Source organism: Phaethon aethereus (assembly GCF_964289735.1).
Source record: "Phaethon aethereus genome assembly, chromosome: 6".
Lineage (NCBI taxonomy): Eukaryota > Metazoa > Chordata > Aves > Phaethontiformes > Phaethontidae > Phaethon > Phaethon aethereus.
In genome coordinates this window covers 3,082,621-3,099,402 of record NC_138580.1, presented here as the reverse complement: position 1 = coordinate 3,099,402, position 16,782 = coordinate 3,082,621, and the positions used below count along the sequence as shown (strand labels likewise).

General features: G+C 38.9%; 1 protein-coding gene across 1 annotated transcript in view; it reads left to right on the top strand.

The window, feature by feature from the left end:
• KIF5C (kinesin family member 5C) overlaps positions 1 to 16,782 on the top strand; it is a gene marked incomplete at both ends in the record, with an annotated part of 79,699 nt that overhangs the window by 39,109 nt on the left and 23,808 nt on the right. Inside the window, 8 exons of the mRNA XM_082001765.1 lie at positions 992 to 1,040; positions 1,914 to 1,969; positions 2,872 to 2,959; positions 4,987 to 5,111; positions 6,863 to 6,967; positions 7,273 to 7,421; positions 12,011 to 12,159; positions 15,357 to 15,532. Of these exons, the coding sequence (XP_081857891.1) occupies positions 992 to 1,040; positions 1,914 to 1,969; positions 2,872 to 2,959; positions 4,987 to 5,111; positions 6,863 to 6,967; positions 7,273 to 7,421; positions 12,011 to 12,159; positions 15,357 to 15,532 (897 nt within the window). The remainder of the gene's footprint in view (positions 1 to 991; positions 1,041 to 1,913; positions 1,970 to 2,871; positions 2,960 to 4,986; positions 5,112 to 6,862; positions 6,968 to 7,272; positions 7,422 to 12,010; positions 12,160 to 15,356; positions 15,533 to 16,782) is intronic.

The window sequence follows — 16,782 nt, the reverse complement described above, 5'->3', positions numbered from 1 at the left end:
CTTGGTATCTCCTGTGTGTGTTGGTCCTCAGCAACAGTGTGTTAACAGGATAATGTAAAGCACATGAGTTAAGTCTGGATGAACCGGACTGTTGAAATGAGCTGGTCCAGAGGATGGCTTTAAATGGGACAAATGCAAATGTAAATGCACAAAAGCAAAATATATCTATATTCAATAGCAGTTGTCACATAGGAAGATTAACTCATCAGTATAAAAACCCAGACATAACTTACTTTTCACATGAGAGAAAATGATACTTTACTAAATAGAGTTTACTGATATCCAGAATTTAACCATCTAGTATTCTAGCTAAGTAATCCCTGGATAAAGTTTATTTAGGGTATGGTTAGGCACCACGCCCCTAATACATTTCTGTTTGCTTCTGTGAGTTGAATACCCTTTTATTAAGAGAGTCATTCATACATTCTCCCGCTCAATTTTTTTTCTTTTGTAGGACAATTGTCTGTCTCTCTGTTACTGAAAAGCTCATTTTCAGTTTCTTCTTTGTGACTTGATTCAAGACAGAACACTTACATATGCTTCATTTAAAAATTTAATATATATTGCTTAGGCTTATGTAACTTGTATGTTAAACCACTGAAGATGCTTGTCTGCTTTTGTGCTGGAGTCAAACTTGACCCTTCTTGTGATGCAGCTGTACTGATATGATAGTGGCTGAATTGATTTGATTCTGTTCAATATTTTTGTCAATTTTGCCTATGTAAAAAAAAAACCAAACAGATGAAGATTGTCTGAAGGGTTTTTTTTGATATACTTTCCTGATGAATCATTGATAAATGGAGGAAGACCAATGACTTGTAGATCATTCAAAATACAAGTATGTTCACATGAAAGATGTGATTCAAACTATGTGGGAGGTGGGTTTTATGTTTAGTTGGTGATTTTTATTTTGACAGATCTGGAAATAGAGGCATAGAGATTTTTAAATAGCCAACATTTAAATCTGTAATGTTTATGATTACTTAATTAGGTTTCCTACTTTGAAATATATTTGGACAAAATAAGGGACCTACTTGATGGTAAGTTCTGCATTTCTTATGTGACTGAGTGTTTTTTGGCTTGGTTTAGTGCTTTGAATCAACGCTTAAGTGGAAACAGTTACTTTCTTTGAGAGCGCTTTAAATTTAAGCTGTATGACTTGATTTGTGAAAGAGAATTTTGCATTTTAAGTCATCTGATCGCTGGCTCTTGTGCACCTACCTCTACAGTGCTACATAGCTTGATTGTAAATCACTGAGTACAGAGAATTTTACAGACTTCAAGGCAAGTCTGAGCCTCATTGTCAATGTGTATTCTTAAAGTAAAACTGTAATTTAAAAATGTATATAGTGTTCGGTTGAGTTGTGGGGTTTTCTTGTTAAATTTAGAATACGCTCGGTTCAACTCATTCCTTGCTTTGCTTCTGTTAGGTAGTTTGTTGGGAGTGATCTCTCTTTCACAACATGTGTCTCTGCGTATGCATGCTGTATGGTAATTGAAGTGTGAACTGTGTGTGTTGAATCAGTCTGAAGACAGAAGAATGTACGCTAATGGTAACACAAAACCAGGAACAAGTATTTGAGCTTTTTTAAATTCCAGTGAGTTCTTCCGTCTCTCTGGAAATTCTTGCTGCTTTGACCAAAAACAATTTGGTCTCTGATTATTTTATTAATCCAAGCAATAAACAAAAGCTTTTCTGCCATAAAGTTAACTTTAAAGAAACAGGTACAAGATTGACAGAACAAGAAACAAGTTTTATGTAACAGAAATATTGGTAGTTCATCAGGATTGGGAAGTGACTACAGTTCTCATTTACAAATTTAATACATTCACAGTATTTGTCTGTCATGCTGATTATTGACACAGTATTACCTGTGGAAAATTCCTAATGATCTCCATCTTTTTTTTTCTAGTGTCAAAGACAAACCTCGCTGTACATGAAGATAAAAACAGAGTCCCATATGTTAAGGTACAAGGAACATTTTTCATTCTTTCTCACATATGCATTTATTTACACATTTTCATTCGTATCTCAGTGCATTTGCTGAATTGATTCAACTCATGTTCGGAGTCTTGAATGTTCAAGTAGTATTGGTCCCTGGATTTAAACCGTTTCCTGAAATATTAATGGGCTTGAATCACGTTTGCTTTATTTTATTGACTTTAAACATTTACATTTTGTTAATACGGTGTTAAATATTAAGTATTCATATTCCCAGTTCATGTCAGATATGAAAGACAACATCTTGAAGAATTTTGTTCTTTAATATTTTGTTGAATAGATGCTGTAATGTCGCAATATTTTAAAATAGATTTGTTGTGTGAGGAATTTTTTATGACTTCCTGTGCCTTCACTTAAATGTAATAAACTTGTTATGAACGTATGTGAGCCTTAATAATGTACATGTAATATTATTCTGTTTATTCTCATCCTGGGGAGGGCAAAATAAAATTGATAAAATAATTCCTTCAGTAATACTGCGTTAAGGCAGAGATCAAGGACTGTGCATCTTGTCTGGCAGCTTGAGAGAGAAAAACGCTAATTTGGGTATGTAATCTAACCCAAATTAGTAACAGGAATATATGACGTATCATTACGTGTGTTCTACGTATAGAAACTCTTTTCTCCTGTGTGTTTGATTGGACTGAGTCTTTTCTTGTGAAAGAAAATTGTCTCTCACGTTATCCCGTGGACGACTCCTGACAGTCATACAAAGGCATGTTGTGGTCCATTGCCTCACTCGTGATCATGTTGGATGTTGATGGTTCTGCTAATTATTTTGTTCATTGGTGCTAAATGTTCTTCCTGATGGCATTTGGGGTACTAGGACACTTCCTAAACTTTTCTGTTTTCAACTTGCATATTTCTAGGGTTGTACAGAAAGATTTGTATCTAGTCCTGAAGAAGTTTTGGATGTCATTGATGAAGGGAAAGCTAACCGTCATGTAGCCGTTACAAGTAAGTATTCTGTGGAAGTTTTTCTGGCTATAAAGTGTGGGTGGCTTTGTAGGGATGTATTGATTGTATTGATTCTTCACGTTCATAAAGTACTTTGAGTTACTTATGTGAGCGATCTAATGATGCACAAACTATAATGCTCTAAAATGAATAGTGTACTTTATTTTACCGCTTCACTGCATTTATTGACTGTTTCAGCTTTGAGAACTCCTGTATTTAATATATGGCATTCTATACTATTGCTATATAACATGTCAAAATATGTATTGTTACACATAGTATAGATATTTTGAAATAATGTATAACTGAAATTATGTACATACTTTCTTCTTTGTGCTACAAGTCAAGAACTTGGAGTATTTCACAGGTCGAACGGCAGGCAAAGACGGGCAGTTACCAGACTCTGCCTCTTTCTCTCTTGCAAGTTATCCCAGTGAAGCAGTGACTTGGATTGAGTTCTAATGATGCCAAAGCAAACAAATCTTCCTCAATTAAAAAACATAATAATCGCTTCAGCCTGTGGCAAATTTGTTGACATGGTGTTGCATGCAGCCTAGTAGCATTACGGTGATAAAAAAGTGCAGGTGTCTTTGGCTGGTTTCCCAATTTGTACTGTAAGATGTCTTTGATGCAAGCATGGGCTTGGCAGAACCTCAGCTTATAACTGAAATCTTGGTGGTGGGGTGGGTTTTTGTGTATAGGGGGGTCGGGGGGTTTTGTTTTGTTTGTTTATATGATTGTTTTTTTAAAATTTTATTTTATGTTTTATGATCCACTGCGTAACTTCTTTTTTCTTCCATGTCTCTACCTTCTTGTTTTCGTAAATACTACTTTAGCTTTCCCATGCCTTTCTCATCATACTAATAGAAATGTATTCTCTTTTTTCTGAGTAACATTTCCTCGCATTGTTTCTGCTATTCTCTGTAACAAAACATATCCAAATACACCTTTTGCTGTGATACTACCTGTTGCTTTTGGTGCACACAGAAAAGTTCTGATCAGAGTTCACAGAATGAATTTTACCTAGCCTGAAATGGCGAGGAGCAAATTTGGAAGTGTTACTGAAAAAAGCCTTGAGTTTGGAGACGGAGGAGAAAAAGGGAGTTCAGATAAATATAAATATTTCTGTGATTGTGAATGGGAAAAGGTGGTAGTGGATTTTAAAGTAACTGAGAAAGCAGAGGAAACAGTGGTTTACTGATTCTTAATGTTGTCTTTTTGCTACTTTATGAAACTTCAAGCATGACATGGTTACAGTCGCACTTAGAATAAGTGGAAGCTGAAACTGTAGCTGCCTGGGAGAAGGAGGATTTTTAATTACATGAGCAATAAAAATCACTCTGAAATTTTAATTTAAAAAGTATGCTTTTGATGAAAACTTTTGCTAAAAAGTTGTGAGATCTCCTCACACAATTGCACTGAGACCTGCTGAACTTCTTTTTATTGCAATTATTGTTACTTCTCTTTAAATTCTCTTGCTCAGCTCAAAATTATTCCTCTGTCCAGGATGCTGAACATACATCCTCATTGTAGTTCGATGTCTAAATAGTGTCTGTTATATCACAGCAGTTTTTTGTATGGGCTGTCTGTACTCATGAAGAAGCATAAAAGGACAGAACCTGTATTTCTTACTGTACCTGTGCAATGTTATTTTCTTATTCTTATGCTATGGGGGGGGGATTTGTTATTTTTTACCGTTTCTGGTCAAATCTTATTGCTTCAGGGGAAACAAAATCTTTCAAAAAAGAAAGAAAAATTTTTTTGAAAAAGCTTTTTTCCCAAGGTTGTCTTTCATCATGAATTGGGTTAATTTGGCCATGTTAGGAGAAAGTAGGAGTTTGTTTTGTAGACCATGGGTGGTGGTTGCAGCTCTTGGCGTAGACACTGCTGTAAGTACAGTGGTCTAGGCTGTCTGGTGGATGGACTCATACTTTTGAATTTGCTAGCCATAGGCTAGCTCTGATGAAATATAATTTCTTGTCAAGTTATTAAGTCATTGAAACAAAACCATTCAAATCTGATTGCAGATATGAATGAACACAGCTCTAGGAGCCACAGTATCTTCCTCATTAATATTAAACAAGAGAATGTGGAAACTGAGAAGAAACTCAGTGGGAAGCTGTACCTGGTAGACTTGGCTGGGAGCGAGAAGGTAATCTTTCTTTTTTCCTGAACTGCTGGATGATCCTATAGTGGGATCACTAAACTGATCATGTGAATGTGTGGCAGTGCAAAACTAAGCTAGGTTTTACAGAAGTCTTATCTTAGGTTGTCATGAGTATGGCAATCTGTGGTTTGTTTTGTTTTTTGGGTTTTTTTTTTAACCGTGGGATGGAGAAAAGGAGTGGGTCAGAACTATTGGTATGAAATGCAAACTCCCAAAATCTGCAGTATATCTTCATTTATGAAGTGGATTGAACCAGTGTGCTTTTATATAGCTTGACATTTAATTATGTGTATTTGAAGAAAATAATGTCATTTGTCAAATTAAACAGCTGTTTTAATTTGCTTATATTCAGACACGTCCTATTTCTAGGTTTTCTGTAATTATTTCACATATTAGATCAATGAAATAACAGCAGTTAATGCAGTTGTACAGCTGAAGTCTATTTGAAGCTCCCTGAATGACTGACTTGATTGTGGTGACTATTTCTGCTTTCCAATATAGAAAAATACTAACCAGAAAAGAACTTGTGTCTGTTTTCCAAAAGATTAATGGTCTAGAACAGTACTGCAGTGGGAAAATGTCATTGTTTCCCTGTTCTCGTTCTAACATCTTCTGGAGTGTTCGAAATTGTTTATCTGTAAATGAAATAAATTACAAACCTCATCATTTTGCAAGGCTATGGAATTCTTTGTTCAAGCTCGATCCTTGGTAAATACTGTGCATGTCAAAATAATTACTCATGATGAAGCAAAGTCTTTCATTGTGGTAGTAGATTTCTATTTCTTTCTGAAAATGAGAAGTAAAATAAAAGAATTTGTTTGATAGGCTGCACAGCTTTCAGGTTGCTCATTGGGACACACTAGTTGATAACCCAGCAGTACAATGCAGAAGCCATCCTTCAGAGTAATTAATCATGTTAATTTCTATTATTCCATATAATACTAAATGTTAAACTCAAAACTCTTTAGTGGTGCTTAGAAAATGAGTGCCTAGTCAGGCTCTAATACTATAAGGGTTTCCTTGGCAGATTGTCTTCTCTAAGAAATACAATTGTTTCCTTTTATGGCATGTGGCATTTTTAGAGGAAAGTACAGATAGTGTAGTTTTAATGTAGAGAAAATATCTGGCTTTCTCTTACATTTCCATGCCCTTCTCCACCCACCCCACCCTCCAAAAAAAGAGAGAGAAAAGGCTATAAAACTGTGTTGCTGTCTAAAGGAGTGCTGGTCCCAGGCCACCAAGCTTCTCATCTGGGCCGCTTTAGGATCCAGTTTGTGGACCAGTAAACCTTGCATTCAGGATGAGTGAGATCATGCTTCTTCTGTCCTGATGTTCTTGGTCCACGCAAGCGAAATACAAAGCCAAGATACCATGTTTGGTGGCGTACGCTGTGCCACCGGGTGTGCCCTGAGAATATACCTGCAGTGTTCCCTATCTGTGTGGACAGTCTGGTCTTGGAAGTGGTCCCCGAGTGTCCTCAGGCGAGCCCAGACTTAGCAGCTTTTCCCTGAACGAAGTAAGGGTCAACTTGCTCTTACACTGGAAGAAAGGCGAAACTATTACAGGCTTCCACTAACAAAAAAGGGCATATAAAATTTTCTCCCTCTTCACGCTGAGGATAAGCTTGCTTTGGTTTTCTTCCCAGAACTTCTTTAACTGTTGCATTATCTGCATTGTATCTGTATTTGTACAGACGCCGGTAGCTGAGCCTGACTGTTGCCTGCTCTCTTCGGTAGGTCAGCAAAACCGGAGCGGAGGGAGCTGTTCTTGATGAAGCTAAAAATATCAATAAGTCTTTGTCTGCTTTAGGCAATGTGATATCTGCCTTGGCAGAAGGAACTGTAAGTAATCCTGTTTTGTGTTGTGTTGATTTTTATCTAGCTGTTTCTTTGCCATACACATTAAAAAAAGCTAACATTTCAATTCAGAAAGAAGAAAATATTAGCTTTCCAACCACAAACCAGAAACTAATTCTCAGTGATTTCACTTGAGCGGTTACCCAATCTTAGCACAATCAAAACAATTACTCTTCAGGATTGTATGCTCCAAATCCATTAAACCTCTCATTGTCGATTCATGTTCTCTCTCATTACAATATCATTATTTAAAAAAATTGTTCTTGCCTCTTACTTATTATTTTGATTAGAAAACCCATGTTCCATACCGCGACAGCAAAATGACCCGAATACTTCAGGATTCCCTTGGTGGGAACTGCAGAACCACCATTGTGATATGCTGTTCTCCTTCTGTGTTCAACGAAGCAGAAACAAAGTCGACCCTGATGTTTGGACAGCGGTGAGTTCTGCTGGGCATTAGGCTGGATGACATGTACTCGGGTTCTTCCACATGCTGTGAGCCGGCCGTGCCGAGGGACGTGAGATGAGTGGGCATTTTAAAATAGGGAGGTTATGGTTTCTGGAGTTAACTGTACTGTTAATAGTACTGGAGAACTTGAGAAAACGGTCTCTTTATTCCCTGAAGTACCAGAAAAATAAATATTAATGTTGGCCAGCAGCTGCACTACTTACAAGCTCTGATAATTTTTCCTGCAGAAAGTATGAAGTGTTATAGTAGTTCTTTGAAATTTTATGGGGAAGATAATGGTATTGGGCAGTTTTCTGTTGGATAACTCAGCAGCAAATGTTTGGTTTTGCTTCATCCGATACTGCTGTTGATGCTTTTAAGATCTCCTTGAATGGCATCTTAAGGATTATTGTTATGGTTGTAAAAAATATTTTTTAACTGTTAGAAAAGTGACGAATGTGGACTCTGTAATATCGACAACTTTGATAGATTCCCATGATAGCTCATGGACATTTTTTGTTTGAAGGATCTTAACAATTTAGGAACAAGTCCTCAGAAACAAGCAAGGATAAAATAAGTGTGGAAGTATTCAGAAAGAAAATTTCTCTTCCATATGTATTCTTTGGCAAGTGATATGAAATACATTTGCAAAGTTTTTAAAAAATAGGTCAGGCTCACTATGTCATTACTGCTTTTGTTTTAATTGAGGAGAACTCTGATGCTTTGGAAAATTACTCATTTTGTTTTATTCGTATAACAGAAGAAAGAAAAAATACTAGCAAGTTATGAATGTTTGACTTAGAATTTATTTAGCAGTTTGTACCATACAATACATACTGAATTGGGTTGTTTTCCACCACGCATAATTTTTGCATCGAAGCCCACACTGTTAAGCAGCATGTTATATTTGAAAGTAAAGTCATGTATAAAAGATTAATCTGACAATCTTCTGTTAATTCATTGCCCCACTTTTATCCTTTAATGTGAGCTTTCCTTAGGTTTTCGCGAGGGAAGGTGATTCCTTTAGTGTATTCATACAAGAGTACGTAGAAGCGCGGGAGAAACAGCGGTGGTTGGGTGCAGCCCCTCTGGGAGCGCTGCGGGTGAGTGCGGGTTAGGGCTGGAGGACAGTTCTGCAACACGATCTCCATCTGGCATTGCCAGAACCAGTATTAACTTGTCCTTGCCATCTGCTGCAGGAATTTGTGGAAGGTGGGGAGGGACCCACGTGCTGCAAGCCAGGTAGCTACAAAAAGCACCAATTCCTCTGATCTCTGCTTCCCATAGTAGTAATTAAATAAAGAGTATTAACAATTCTGAAGTATAATGAGTTGCACAGTTTTTGTTGATAGTAAAGTTTAAATGTTTTGGTGGTTTACAGTTTAAACCTCCCCACTTACAATTTTCTGACTGCAGGTGATTTCAGATGAGCGTCAATCTTGTACCTCTGTAGGACAGAGGAGCGGACCCAAAGTTCCTGCTCAGTCTTTCTGGATAAGGCTCCAGGGCAGTGATGCAGCCACAGGGACATTTAATTTTAAACAGATGAGTAGGTACCGTGTTAGATTTTGGTCTGCTTGCTCCTATGCTGAACTCTGCAGGTATGGTTTGAAATAAAAGGAAATGTAAGCAGTAAAATGTAAGAGTTCAGATTAAGGGGATTAAAAGGTAGTGTAGGTTTAAAAATTTTTTTTTCTTTTTAGATCTAGATGAAAAGGGGTTTGCTTTTGCTCTGTAACGTGTAACAGTGCTCTAGGATCTCTGGGAAGTTGTATTCTTGGGGACTTGAGGAAGTGTGTGTAGAGGAAGTCCAGTTTCCTGGGCTTTCAGAATGTAGAATTTCAGTCTACATTTCTTTTGGTTTTGTTTCTCTCTTCAATAATAGGTAAAACTTGCCTTTCTGTTTGGAGCAAAATAGTTCACAAACAAACTCTGCGCATCCTGGCTAGCAGAGCTTGGAGTGATGTGACATGATTTAACACTTCTCTAGGAAGAGGAACATTTTAAAGATATTCCTTACTGAGGACTAGGAGATCAGCTGAAAGACCTGGGAAAATAGCTAAATATTTTGTGAGAGTGCTTGATTGGGGTTTATTGTGGGGTTGTTGTTTGTTTGCTCAAAAGCTATAGAATCAGACTGAAATGGGAGTGCCTGGTGGAGAACACTGAACTGTAAGAAAGGAAATACAAGTAGGAGGACTGGTGATGTACTAGACCTGCAGAGCAGCACACGTACTGTACATACCGTGTGTTATTTGTCAGCATTTTGGATAGGAATATTGCTGTCTACGGAAATGGTTTCTTTTACAGGCTTTTTGGTTGTGGTGTTTCATTTTTCTGATGTGACAGTATTAAGAGCCTCAATAACATTAAAGGGAAGGTATATGAGTCACGGGTGATTACTGGTTCCTTCAGCTTTCCTAGCAAGAAAGAATTATATTGCCATTAAAATAAGCGTTAGGAGTAAAATCCATCTCCGCAGGTCCACTTCCACTAATCAACACATGCATGTGCTCCTCTGTTAGTAGTGAGTGGGTTTCTTCTCTTTCTGCTCCATCTTTTCTTGTGTTTTTATGTTTTTTTTTTAATTTTAGTTGCTGGTAAGTACTTCATACATCATTGGGGTAATGCAGTTGATAAAACTTTATCATGTGGCATTTTTTTCCCTCTAGTGCAGTGAAATGAGTGGAAACTTCAGCCATGCTTTTGGCAGAGACAATATATAAAAGCTAACCATTAGGCATCTGCACATTTTAAAGTACAGGGTTATTTAAGTGATAAAACTCCTGCTTACCACATAGTGCACATCACTGGAGCACAGTTTGGTGTATGAGGCACAGATATGGGAGTGTTTTCTTGCTGACAGAACAAAATTTCAGGATTTTTAGTGATTCACAGAATCACAGAAACATTGAGGTTGGAAAAGACCTCCAAGATCATCAAGTCCAACCATCAACCCAACACCCCCATGCCCACCAAACCATGTCCCCAAGTGCCACGTCCACACGTTTTTTGAACACCTCCAGTGATGGTGACTGCACCACCTCCCTGGGCAGCCTGTGCCAATGCTTGGCCACTCTGTCGGTGAAGAAATTTTTCCCAATATCCAATCTAAACCTCCCCTGGCACAACTTGAGGCCATTTCCTCTCATCCTATCGCTGGTTACTTGGGAGAAGAGACCAACACCCACCTCACCACAACCCCCTTTCAGGTAGCTGTAGAGAGTGATGAGGGCTCCCCTCAGCCTCCTCTTCTCCAGACTGAACACCCCCAGTTCCCTCAGCCGCTCCTCATCAGACTTGTGCTCCAGACCCCTCCCCAGCTCCGTTGCCCATCTCTGGACACGCTCCAGCACCTCAACGTCCTTCTTGTAGTGAGGGGCCCAACACTGAACACAGGATTTGAGGTGCGGCCTCACCAGTGCCGGGTACAGGGGCACATTGAAAGGATGCTTTGGAATCAGGAAGTGGAGCTGCGAAGAAAATAATTAAGATCTTGTGCTTTCCCCAGAGGAGAGTCAGCCCATGTATCTGTAGCCCATTCCTAGGCGTAGTGTCTTGCATTGACATTTCAGCCCACGTTTCACAAACCGATTTGTCTGTTATTCCTGTACTTAACCTCTATCTTATTCAATAGCACTGGAGTCATTTGGAGGGACTCGGTGTCTGAGCAGTGAAGGGCAAAGATCTGAAGCTTTCTTGATTCATACTGATTTGTTTGGTTTTCCTTTTTAAATGTGGATTTGCTAGAGTAGGTGCTGTGCATTTTTTCTGCTTGCTTTGCATTTTCTAGTGTAATTGTTTAGGTTCAGTTGGAGCTAAGCACTTTCACAATAATAAAGCGGTGGCGGTTGTTGTTAGAAGGGTTTAAATTTTGTGATATTTTTGCCTAGAGGGGCAGTAACTCATGAGCCTGCCTGCAGTGGCACAGGCACGAGAGCAGGCTCCCTTCCCACTGAGAGCCTTCCTCAGCGCAGCAGTAATCCCCTTTACCTGGTGGTGACCAGCGGTTCTCCTCCTTCCCTTCCTTCCACCCCCAAAAATGTATTTGGCTTTCAAGAAGGAGAAGTTTCTATATCTCTGCTTCACTGTGTTGACATACTCTATGCTGTGATTCTTGAAATACGGTTGAGTTTTGTCGGTGGAGCTGAAGAGATGGTTGTTAAGAGATGGGGCGAGGCTGGGGTTGGATGCTGGCGTGGGTTACTCTGCGGTGGGGCTCAGGCCAGGAGAAGCTGTGAGGTGACAGCTTACCTAGCAAAGCAATAATGACAAGACTTGGTTTTGTCCTTAATCCAAGAACAGTTTCCAGAGCTTCTCTTTCTGGATGAAGAGGCAGATCCGTGTCTGCTCCAGGTCCCTGGCTGCTGGATTTTGATCCGGAAGAATTTCTGTTGAGGCTTCCAGGTAGTAAATGATGCTGAGGATTTGAGAGAAAATGGAATTGTGGCGTTGCACTTCAGAAAATAAAGTGCAAAAGTTTAGTAGTTTCGCTTTGTGTTACGGAAAAATTTCTGAATCCTTACTGTTGTGTTGAGATAAAAGTTGTGGAGCAACTGACACCTGCTTTTGTTGTGCAGAGCTAAGACGATTAAGAACACGGTCTCTGTGAATCTGGAGCTGACGGCGGAGGAGTGGAAGAAAAAGTACGAGAAGGAGAAAGACAAAAACAAGAGTCTAAAGAATGTTATCCAGCATCTAGAGCTGGAACTGAACAGGTGGAGAAATGGTATGTACCAGAAAATGGGAATGGGTCCATGTCCTTGTATTTTTTAAGTTATGTATGTTTAAATCTTGCCTTAAATTGCAAGTCATACTAATTTTAAGCTCAGAGTTGTAGCTCGCACTTCATAATAATAAATGAAAGGTGAAGAAGCAAAAACCAGGGAAACAAGCAGCATCCATTTACAGAAGGTACCGTTTTAAATACCAAAACTAGCATGATATCAGATGTAGAGAATACAGGAAGGCATCAAAAATTTCTAATAATGTTAGTAATATTAATAAAGAAAAGGTAAAATGTCATTATGTTTGGGGTTTTGGGTTTTTTTAAACAAATCTGCTCCTCAGGCATGAGAATCGGTTCCATTATGCTTTAAGGTAACTAGATTTTGGTTGTGGTTTTTTTTATAATTGAGTTTAACATTAGAATAATTAGTCCTTTAGTACAATGATCAGGTGTGTCGTCTGATAAGAAGAATCACCGCTTGTCTCCTAAGTGAAATTTAGGTTGAGAACAGCCAATTTTCTGTCTAGAAACATAGAGAATTGCTATGGGTAGGTTGTAAGATCAAGTGTAGGATGGTAGAGGAGGAAGAATATTTTTATGCATACATACAAATTAAAGAATTTTTATTTAACGTGGAACGTTGGCAAATAATTCTAGCAAAGCATCCTTACTTCTAATTTTTTATTCCACATATTAAAAAAAAAAATCAAACCCCAAACTTCAAACCAATAAACAACACCCCAATTAAAAGAAACCAACCCTGCATCCCCCTTGCACCCTGAAATCCCAGTAAACCCCCAACAGTAAATTACTGCTTCTTTGGAGTCATTTTTATTTTCTAAATTGCTTGTCATCCAGGTCCTACGTGTTGATGTGTCGCACAGTTCAATAGTATGTAACCCTCGCAAACGTGAAGTATCTAAAGCGAGAACAAATCTGTGATTTGATTATTAGTCACAATTTGTTTTGCACAGTCAAGTCCGTTTTGAACATCCTGGGTGAAATCACTGCTTAAAAGATAATACCTGACCTTTACGGGTGCAAAAAATTTTTCCTTAATTCTGTAAATTTTGGCTCCCTATGCTGTTTACTTGCCTTTCAAATGAGATCGTTACCTAATGATTGTGCTCCGTGTCTTTCTCTGGAGACTTTAGCAGAGGGAATATTTCCCTTATCAGCACAGTGCAATTGCTATGGAGACGGTCAGTCTGCTCTTGGTGGTGAGGAGCGCTGGGGATTTCTAACCCACTCGTGTTCTGCGTGTTTTGTTCTGTGTTTGCTAAATGTGACGACTTTAATTTCCTTCCCATTCCAGAAACTTTTTTTTTTTCTTCCAGAAAACCCTGTATGGTTCCTTTCTATATGCTATGTAAACAAGCCTTACAACATGCTGTCTCTATTGTTTTGTCTAAATACACACACCTCCTCTTCCCCTCCATCTGTCCTGCCTTTCTCATTGGCGTCACCGAGCAATACATTCAATGCATTCAAAATACTATTGATTTCTTGTCTGACCTTCTGAAATAGCATCATTTGGAAGGATCTTCTGTCGAAGGGGGCCCTTTACAAATGGAAGTGTCACAGAAATTGCATCTTGAATATAAAATGCAAGAGAGATGCATAAATACTTGCTCTGAATAGCTTGTTCTATAAATAGAGAAAATAATATCCAAAATAAAATTGCAGCAGAAAATGGGTGTGCCCAGTTCTCACTGAAGCAGGGTTTCAGCAGCCTTGTGCCCAAGTGCCCTATTTGGTGTGTGTTTTACAGGTGGGAGGTTGTTCTCATCCAAGCACCTCTATCAAATTTAGTCTCCCCTCCTCCTTTCACCCATGGTAGTCTGCCATACAACGCTTCCGAGTGAAGCGAAATACCACAATTGAAATGAAAATCTCAAAATTCATATTGGGAGGCTCCTGATGGATTCTGCGCAGCCAGAGAAGCGTTGCTGTGTGTGCAAGGTCCCACAGTCTGACCGAGCCCACCTTTCCTAGTCTGCCCCAGTGAAATGCAACAATGAAAAATCAATTTACACTTCTCTCATTAACAATGTAAAATATTATCAAGCTATTAGAACCAGGGCAAAAAGTATTTTGAGTGTAGTACTTTTATAGAGGTTATGGTGCTTGATTTCAAGTTACTCTTTTTCATGCTTTAAGCTTGAAAAAATTATCTTCTCTGTTAGTTGGTGGTGGTCTTTCATGCCCTGTTTTGTTTTGCTCTGGGGCCTGAATTAGCATGCCTTTTTCTTTTTTAGATATATTTGTCCTATTTACTTGTTTTCTTGCCAGGAAGATAAATAGTGCCTACGCTGTTTTGGCAAGAGGAATGGTTAGTAAAGCTTTACGGGACTAAAATGTTGTAGCTTTTCATAGAAAAGGAAAAAACCTGTTTGTGCAGAAGGGTTGAATGCGACCTTCCTGCACCTCACGCAACGCATGCAGTGTTCAGCGACTCGCGGAGTCTTTCACCAGACTCTAATGAGAGTAGATTCAATTTCTGTCATGAACGCCTTGCCTGTCCCTCTCCACTGAGCTGCAGCAGGCTCGTAATTGTAATGCACCGGTGTTACCGAAGAAAATATTCCTCAGAGAAAATGATTTTGAAAGAAAATGTGTAGGGAGAACATCCTGTTTGGTATGCATAGGCAACATCTGAAAATTGGTGTATGAGCCTTAATTTTAGATGTGACAGGGCAGAAGGTGAATATAATTTTAAATGCAGCTGTCTTGTTGTCCCGATGCTCTAGCAGTTCATTATGGGGGAGGGAGAGTTGATAAGGCAGTTGGAAATCTGGAGAAAGAGACATTTAATTGCCAGTAGGTTTTAAGCTGAATGTTGGATCTTTTTTTTCCCTCCTTATTTACACTCCTGTTAATCCATAGAGTTAATCCCATCTATAGGGTGAAAGGTGAGCCAGGAGGTCAGTGCTTTTAATGGCAGCCATTCAAGCGGGTGCTGCTTTTTGTGTGTTTGTTTTTCTAACCGTGGAGAACGAATGGCCATTCTTCCACACCTAGCTTGGCCTGTCATTTGTTGCCTGCCTTGCATCAGATGGCAGGCCCGTAGCTGGATACGGCCCTTCTTTGCTTTGCTGAGTCCCTCTCAGCACCTGTGAAGGACCATCTTGGGATGCCCATGGTTTTGGGCTACCCTATCTCTTGGATTGCAATGACCACGGATTGTGTGCCTACAGGAGAAGCTGTGCCTGAAGATGAACAGATCAGCGCGAAGGACCAGAAGAACCTGGAGCCTTGTGATAACACCCCAATTATTGACAACATCACACCAGTTGTTGCCAGCATCTCGACAGAGGAGAAACAGAAATACGATGAGGAGATTGCCAGTCTCTACAGACAGCTAGATGATAAGGTGTGAACATTTGGTTTGACTCCATTCTCTGGGTGTAAATGGAAGACTAAGCCAAAATGGGTGGGGGTGTCTCTGTGTTTCTTGAGCATCACGAACTGGAAAATGTCCCAAAGTTCAAAACATTATAATTGCATAAAACCAGATCTTGTTCTATCACGTCAGCTATCCGCTTCTGTTCCCCCTGCGGATAGCGCTTGTGGGCATTCTCCATGAAATCGGAGCCAAGTTTGCCTTTCATTTCAAGGGCTTGATACAGACTTTTCAGCCCTCCTTTTCTTCAGCGAAATTGCAAAATCCCTCAGCAAACTGTGATGTCATCTCAGAGTCACAGGAGAAAGGGAAAAAAAGGGAGACTGTATCTTAATATTTTTTATATATTTATTGTGTATTAGAATTGTAAGGAAAATATGTAACCATGCCTTGTGTCTCTCCTGTTCATGTTGTTCTAGCTGTGAACACTGCCTGGAGTGCAGGTGGCTTTTTAAAATTTATTTATTTGCACAGCTTGAAATAGATCATTGGCACTTAAAGCTATCAGCAATGCATTTACTGAGCACTTGCCATTAATAGCTTTGGCTTGTGTGAAGATAAGAAGTGGGGGAAAAAAAGGCATACTAAAACCACTGACCATTATGGATGAGAACAGCTTAAAAGGCTATCTAGCAGAAGTTTCAGGGTAGATTTAATCATAAATCAAAACTTGATTTTAACTTTCAATTGTAATTAGCAGTATCTTGACGGCATTCAAAATAACAGTTAAGGTCTTTAAGAAATTTCAGCTTTTCTGTGATGGAGAATACATTCCCGGTAGCAGTCTCTAGCTTCTACGTATTGATTAGAAAAAGAAAAAAAATCGGTCATTCTTTCACTTTTCCTCATCAAAAGTAGCAAAGGCCATTGTATTCTTCTTGAGGGAACTGGCGGCAGGTTTCAGTTTTACCCTAGAAAACATGGGAAGCATAATTTGGTGCATTACTGTGGTACTATAGGAAATGAGAAGGTATTTGATCCCCAAAACAAACCCAAAGTATCACCATTTATAACTTATTACAGTGTAGACCATTCTTATGTTATATCTGGGACTTTTATTATTAGCAAATGATTCAATGTATTCTACTTGATAGCTGTACTTGCTATCAGAAACCAAGCTATTATCATGCTTATCAGTGAAACACAGAATGTCAGTTGGCTTTGATGGGTAAAAAGCAACCATTTATCTTTGGTGCATTCCTTTAGAGAAGGATATCCAT